An 8,097-nucleotide genomic window follows, 5' to 3' on the forward strand; every position below is an offset into this window, starting at 1 on the left:
ACCAGTAATTTACAACCTTTTGGTTTGGAAAATCCTTCACAATTTTCACATAACGCCCCAACTGTGCTTGATTTTGCTCCTTTCTCACTCAGCCTGCCCCCCTGGCCCCTTTTAGCAAGGTTTGGGACAATAGCCCACCCTTCCCCATTTTTGACTTTTTCGACACTACCGGCCCTGTCGTTTTTTTCATTTTTTGCCCACTTTAGAAAATCTTTCACAATTTTCACATAACGCCCCAACTTTACTTGATTTTGCTCCTTTCTCACTCAGCCCGCCCCCCTGGCCCCTTTTAGCAAGGTTTGGGACAATCCTCAAAATCAAGCACAAAGTCCCTCTTTTTGTTACTATACTTCCACCACAGCTCAACGGGAAACACAAAGAGGGAATTTGATGATTTCCATGAGTTGTTTGCCCTGTCCAGTGTCATATTTCAGATGGGACTTTGACTTGAACATATCAATCAATCAGTCAATCAATCTTTTTTTATAAAGCGCAAAATCACAACAAAAGTTATCTCAAGGCACTTTTCACATAAAGCAGATCCAGACAGTCCTCTGAAGGTCCTCGGTAGATGCTTGTGAAGTTCAGATTTGCTGCAGGCGCCCTGGGATGCATTTAGATTGAAAGGAAACTATTGGAGCTATTGACCTCCAACTTGCAAGAGATTACACCTAAAGTCTCCCAAAGGGAGGCAGAGCGGAGCAAACTGAGGGGAGCGGGCTCATTGGGAGAGAGGAGATAAAACAGCCTGTTTCACACAGAGCCTGAACTGAAGGGCTGCAAAAAAGAGCCAAGATAAGATGAATAAGGAGGGTTTTTATATAAAGATATTCCAGTAGAGCCCCAGAAATAAATATAAACCTGGAAATGTACATAAGTCCCCTTTAATTGTTTCAGATTCAACGTGTGTGAGGCTGCACATCTCAAACCATTTAATGACAGTTCATGCAAGAGAGGAAGTAGCGAACAAGATAAACTGGTTTGCATGTTTCTACTAGAGCCGGTCAGTGTGAAAGATGCTGGATTTTTACTTCAGAAAAAAATAAAGCTAGTCTTGGAACAGATCAGAATAGACTCAGTTGAGGTTTATTGTAATTTGGATTAGTTTACAAAACAAGCAAAGTGGGTCGCTTAAAGTACTGCAAAGTTATTAATGAGTTTCACTTTCACACTCTTTCTCTCTCACAGTCTCACACACAGTCAGTTGATTTGGTGGCGTTTGTGATCGATAACAGTTTTTATGTTTACTGTACACGACTTTCTACGCAAACACACACATTCAGACACAAAGAAGTTCAACATTTCTTCTTAAAATGGAGGCAGTTTATGATCGATACACATACACACATATACACACACACACTTTGTCTCAAGGCTGCATGCGAATGCCTCCGTCCAGTCTGATGACCTCTCCGTTAATCATGGGGTTCTCCGCCAGTGATGTCACCAGGTGGGCGAACTCAGCGGGGTCTCCCAGGCGCGAGGGGAAGGGCACCTGGCGGGCGAGAAAGGATTGCACCTTCTCCGGGAGACCAGCCAGGAGAGGAGTGGAGAACAGACCTGAGGAAGAAGATTCATTTTCAGTTTTAAAGACTGAATTTATATTTCAATCAGTGTTCATATGTTCAGTTTTAAAGGCAGAAACACACCTATTGGGTTCGGGGCGGTACTTATTAGGATAATAAGTTGCTAATATGAGGGGGGGGTTATGATATGTACTGCATCCAGCCACCAGGGGGCGAGCCAGATGTTCTGGCTTCACTTCTGGGGAGCTGTTATGACTCCACATTTCTTTACAGTCAATGTATAATAATAATAATGAATGATATCATTAATTAAAAAGTCTCCCTCCACTCAAAAATGTCTTATTTCTTTGTCCTTCAGTTGGATGTTTGAGCTTCGCTGTGAATGTAAAGTTTGTTTTCACATTTCTCTGTTTTTAAAATGGGAAGATTTTTTCATTTCAACTCATTTAAAATCAGAACCATGAACACAACAACAGTCTTTACTCACAGGACTTCAATGTTTTCCGTGATAAGGTTAAAAAGTGGCCAAACAAACTTTAAATAAAGGTTGAACTGGGACAGGTTACATGTGAACTAGGGCCCGACCGATAATGGATTTTTGGGGCCGATGCTGATACCGATATTAGGGAGTAAAACAATTCCGGTATCAATATATCGACCGTTATATGCTTATATAATATATACATGAATATACATTATCACTTATGACAAAGATATGTAATGGGAACATATTTTACAGTTGTATTTAAATGACATCAGTAAAGAAAATGGGTAAACTTTAATAATTATCAATAACTATAAACAAAAAACTGAAAAGAACATGTAGGTATATATCAAACTTGAATTAAGAAAAATAATCTAAGATATATATAAAATGCTTCCTATATAACTTTAAAGAATTTTAAAAATATCGACATATATCGGACAACATATATGCCGATACCAGATATCAGGTTAATGGTAAATTTATCCTAATATACTTCCATTTTTTAGACTTAGGTACAGATTTAACAGATGAGACATTAAGTAAGATTAACATAAAGCTTGGTTTATGAGATATGTTGAAAATAGAGAATATTGTCCTTTAACTATGAACAAAAGACGTCCTGTGTTGTTACCGTTTACTCCACAGAGGTAAATCAGTGAAGGTTTGTTTCCTGTTTTCTATTTTACGTCTCACACTTTGTATTTTTTTTTAAATTCACATTCACACAGTTGAAGTCTGACGATCACTAACCGGGCGCTATGGTGACGACCCTGATGCCCATAGGTGCCAGATCTCTCGCGATTGGAAGAGTCATTCCAACAATTCCTCCTTTAGAGGCTGAGTACGCTGCTTGGCCGACCTGGAGGAACAAAAAGAGAGATAGTGAGAAAAACAAACAAGCTGCTAAACAGAGAAACCTTCTACCACCTTTACACAAAGTTAAAAACATACATCATGGTGGACAGAGCGCCTCTACTTAACTTTTTCTTTTTATAAATGTACTTTTAAAAGGACATTGCATCTCACATTTGAAGTTTAGCTGCGTTGTAGGGACTGACACATAATTCATAACAGACGATGAGTGCGGTTAAAACGTATAATTTTTTTAGTTTGACGGCCAGATAACGGTTTTTATGCATGCATGAGCTTCACTTGTGACAGTTTGATCTTTTTAAGAGCTCTTATTTTGTTTTCTGTTATGAAGGCCAGTCATGTTTCTCTCCTGCCATTTAAGATGAGTCGGTTTTTTAGTCAGTTTACAAAGTATTTTAAATCCAACTGCACACAAGTCTGTAAATGATGAAACATATTTGTGTTCATGATCAAAGGATAACGGCTGAACATGAATAATAAAAGGCTTCTTTAATCATCAGTACGCTTAACCACTGTCTGGCTGAGGTCAAAAACACAAATACTGCAATATAAGGCAAACTATATTTTATATTTGAATAACAAAGTCCCGAAGTTCAACAACGGGTTTTCTTCACATTTCAGTTCATGTTTTCAAAAATATACCAGGTCAATAAATAAAAGAGTTTTCAAGAAAAGAAAACAACAAACATCACCTGTCCATCAAAAGCAGCCACACTGGCAGTGTTGATGATGCATCCTCTGTGTCCATCAGCATCCGGCTCGTTCTTCCCCATCGCGCCCACGGCGAGGCGGATCACGTTAAAGGTTCCTGCGATGTTCACCTGCAGAACAAACACATAAACGATCACATGACACACTTCCACTGAGCTGCGAATGGTGTTATAAAAGTTTTTGTAACGCTCGTCCGCCTTACGTTGATAACGCGCTGGAAGTCCTCCAGGCTGTGAGGCACGTCTTTCTTGAAGTTGTAGGTTTTGACAGCTACGGCGATGCCGGCGCAGTTCACCGCCAAGTCCAACTTCCCAAACTTCTCTCTGGCCAGCGACACGGCCGCCTGCACGTCTGCCTCCGACGTCACCTGAGAAAGGACAATAATGACATTTAGACATCACATCTACACGCAGCCTCAATGAGAAGATGGATAAAACCAACAGAGGTGCAGCCAAAGAGTGAGGAAGTGGTTCAATCACACAAACATTTGGGCATTATTTTAGATTATCACCCAACATTTGATGAACACAGACGCTCGTATTATGCTTTATAGCTGCATCTCATTTTTTTTATAGCCTACTATTTCATCTTTTTTAGCTGTGTGTGTCTTGTTTTTATGTGGTTGTCATGTTTTTATTGTCTTTAAAGCACAAAGTGTGTGGAGTGGCACCTGTAATCTCATTATATGTAAAACATAATGATAATAAAGCTTTCTATCATATTGTGAAACGAGGGGCAACAGAGAATTCACCTCCTCTTTCCTTTCAGTCCGTATCATTCTCGGCCAGTTTTATCAATGTTTTAATGAGAATCTTCTGACCTTTTCTTCTTTTATTCAGCTGTTAAAATCTGGTCCAAAAATCCTCCAGAAAGCCACAAGTGACTCAGCTTTTTCTGTTCATGTTCTTGCCAGTGAATTTTCTCTGTCGACATCGGTGCGTCGTTACGTTTTACCTGCTTTGTAAAACCAAACGCTATTTTAAAATCATTCATTCAGTAAATGCTTGTAAATGTTTAATCTGATCATTTTATCAAGTTTATTTATCTTATACATGAATTTTTATTATTGATTTTATGCTGTATATTTTATCACTTACTTGTATGTTATTGTATTGTGTGTATAATAAACTACTCCACACAAAGTGTCTCCCCAGTGGGATTAATAAAGCTGTACTGAATCATTAAATGCACCAAAGATGCCCTGAAGAAAAATGCTGCTTCATTTTTTCATGTAAGTAGGAAACTAGAGAAAGATCTGCCATGAATAAAGAATAAAGTATATGTTTATATGCACTGGTGATGGTGTCAGAGTGCCATCTAGTGAGCTGAGAGTACATTACACTATGAGCTGAATTATGGGACCTGATTTATTTAAGATAATATATTAATAATATATTCCTTAATTAATCCCACAGTGGGGAAATTTACAACAATTTAACTTTGCTTCCTGTCACCGCTCTAACTACACAGTGTCGCCAAATCAACCAAGACTGAAATCTTTACTTTCTTTCATTAGAGAGAGAGAGCAGTTTTGTATTGACTATGTGGTCGAAGCTCTATCATATACCTTCCCACTGATCGTGTTGGTTTCAATTTGCTCAAAGAGACAATGAGACAGGGATAAAAAGGGAGCATGACATGACAGGAAGTGATGGGATAAATGCAGCAAAGACTGCGCAAATATCTAGCATTTACCCTCCAAATAGCCAATAATAGCCCACAGACTTATATAATTAATATTCTGCTGGTTCCCTCGAGGTCTGGTACCTGTCTACAAACCGGTTTCATTTTCATCATATTGGTTTTTGAGTGCAAAAGAAGGGGTGTGTTTTTTCCCCCTCTAAACTTTATCCAATAACTGTGTTAATTCAAGTAATATTCTGAAGGCAGTTTTTTTGTCATCTGTGCACTTTTCTTACAGTCAGATCTACAAGATGAGTTTTGGACAGCCCAAAATCACACAGTGTAAATGAGCTTTGAGGCACTCTGATACCTCTGTACATCTATTACACACGTCTAATATTTAAGAACTGTATTTTGTGTGAGTGAATGTGTCCCTTTGGACTCACGTCTGCGGGGGCGAAGGCACAGCGTTCTCCCAGACTGGCTGCCAGAGCCGGTCCGTCAGAGGAGGGCAGGTCCAGGATCACAGCGGACGCTCCGTTCTTCAGCAGACGCTCCACGGTGGCCCGACCCAAACCGGACGCACCGCCCGTCACCAGGCCAACCATACCCTGCACAACACACACACACACACGTAAGGAAACACACACATGGACGGAGACAGGAGGAGGAGGGTAATGCAGGAAAAAAGGAGACAGAGGAAGATTAAAACAAACAAAAACAAAAAAACAGGAAAAAATGGGTCACTGAGAGAGGAGGAGAAAATCAAAACTGCTCTGATTAATTTATTATGTAACGGTGACAGCAAATATTATGAAAGATATAATGAATATAAGCATTTTGGTGATTTTCAAAAGAATATCCCATCACACAGATACAATGCAGAGCGGCAGCGGCAGAGTGTTGAAATATGCAGAGTCTATACCTTCAGAACAATAATGAGATACATTATGTCACTAATTAGAGATTCATTACGAGCTTGATGTAGTATGCAGTATTACAGTAAAGGTACATTAGTATTATGAGTGATGCAGTATGCAGTATTACAGTAAAAGTAGTGGTTTGGTCCCTCTGACTGATATATTATTATATATGACATCATTAGATTATTAACAGTGAAGCATCAGTGTTAGAGCAGCATGTTACTGTTGTAGCTGCTGGAGGTGGAGCTAGTTTACACTACTTTATATACAGTTAGCAACTAGTTCTCAACCTAGGGGTCGGGCCCCTCCAAAGGGTCAGCAGATAAATGGCGGTGAGATGATTAATGGGAGAGAAAAGAAGAAAAAACTCAATTCTGATACACAAATCTGTTTTCAGTTTTTGGACTTTTTCTGTAATCTATGATTTTTGTGAAATACATTCATTGAAATGAAACCATGTGAGAAGTTTAGAGGGAAAAATCACTAATTGGTGGAGCTGTTAACAACTCATAGACATCTGAAATGTGTTGTAGCTATTTTAAAAGATAATTATATTTTCCATTGTGTCAAATCTTCATCTGAGAAGTAAATAAAGCTGCCAAATAAATATAGTCGAGTAGAAAGTACAATATTTCCCTCTGAACTGTAGTAGAGTGGAAATATAAAGTAGAAGTATCTTAAATTGTACTTTAGTGAATGTACTGAGTCACTTTCCACCACCAATGTCAAAAAGTAAGTGCATGGTTGAGCTAGCACTAAATATAAGCACTACATTACATTAGTTTTGTACTTTAAATAAACCAACCCTTTAAATAATGACTATAAAGTGTGTGTAAAGTCCCTCCAGCGTGTGTGTGTTCGGTAACCAGAGGCCGGTTATCAAACACACACACACAAGGCTGAGCAGCTCCAGTGTGTTAACATTAAAGCTACACAATGCAACTTCTGATCTGCAAAGTAAAAAAGCACAAACATGACAACACAGGCCCGCAACAAGCCCCCCGCATCACCCTCATCGCATAGTAAAGAGTGTTTCATTGATAAAAAAGGATTCTCTGCTCACCTTGACACATCGAATGTTCGCCATGTTGCTTTTGTGACGTAGCGTCGAAGATCGTGTGTGTAACAGAAGGAAGAGGGATAACTCTGAGGATAAAGAGAGGGATCACTCCGAGGATAAAGAGAGGGATCATTATGAGTTAAAGAGAGTGATCACTGAGTTAAAATGCTCCCACCAGACTGTTTTACTGCTTCTGAGTTTATTCAGGGTGTGTTTATGATATTTCCAGAAAGATGCCGATATTAAATTATGCCTGTTGTAGTATATTCACCTATTTATTTTGGTAGAGCCTATTTGTGAGACTACAGTATTGATGACTATTTCATTATTATTTGGCACCATATTTATTTTGTAATTGCTCATTTTATGTTGTATTTTGTGGAGGATTTGGAGAAGGTTTATTTTAATTTATTTTATAATGTATTTAATCAAAACCCTAACCCACATAATATCTGCATGGGGGGGGGGTATGTATTATTAAAATATATTAAGAATGTTTTAATTGGAGATAATGGCATACATACATGATTGATAAATGGCGCCAGTAATCCAGTCTGTATGAGAGCTCTGTCATTTTAACTCTTCTTTGGTCACAGCATGGAATAACAGCGAGGCACTTTAGCCACGCCCTCTCCACTCTGGATTGACCAATAGGAGAAGGTTTCTGGGAACGCCCCCCTCCCTCAGAGAGACGCTGACCAATCAGAGCAGCCCTGCAGCTCACTGAGGTCAGTTGAGGAGAACTGATGCTCCTTCAGTTTAATTTTGATTTATACGACATATTTGGTCCCAGGGGTAGCCACAATTTTAGAGATTAGACCAAGACTCTCCTGCCACGACATACATATATAATATCAATATAATATACTCATAAATCAGCAGAACAGAAACAAT

The 8,097-nt window shown here is 38.9% G+C and overlaps 1 protein-coding gene across 1 annotated transcript; it reads right to left on the reverse strand.

Annotated features, from left to right (window-relative positions):
• Positions 1–1,070: 1,070 nt before the first annotated feature.
• hsd17b10 (hydroxysteroid (17-beta) dehydrogenase 10) lies at positions 1,071–7,247 on the reverse strand. Its single transcript, XM_062427328.1, has 6 exons — positions 7,207–7,247; positions 5,667–5,831; positions 3,800–3,964; positions 3,579–3,707; positions 2,764–2,872; positions 1,071–1,560 (listed from the first exon to the last, which is right to left on the reverse strand). The coding sequence occupies exons 1-6, from the start codon at positions 7,228–7,230 to the stop codon at positions 1,370–1,372; spliced, it is 783 nt and encodes a 260-aa protein (XP_062283312.1). The 5' UTR covers positions 7,231–7,247; the 3' UTR covers positions 1,071–1,369.
• Between the last annotated feature and the right edge of the window lie 850 nt (positions 7,248–8,097).

The sequence above is a fragment of the Scomber scombrus genome, chromosome 10, assembly GCF_963691925.1.
Source record: "Scomber scombrus chromosome 10, fScoSco1.1, whole genome shotgun sequence".
NCBI classification, from domain to species: Eukaryota; Metazoa; Chordata; class Actinopteri; order Scombriformes; family Scombridae; genus Scomber; species Scomber scombrus.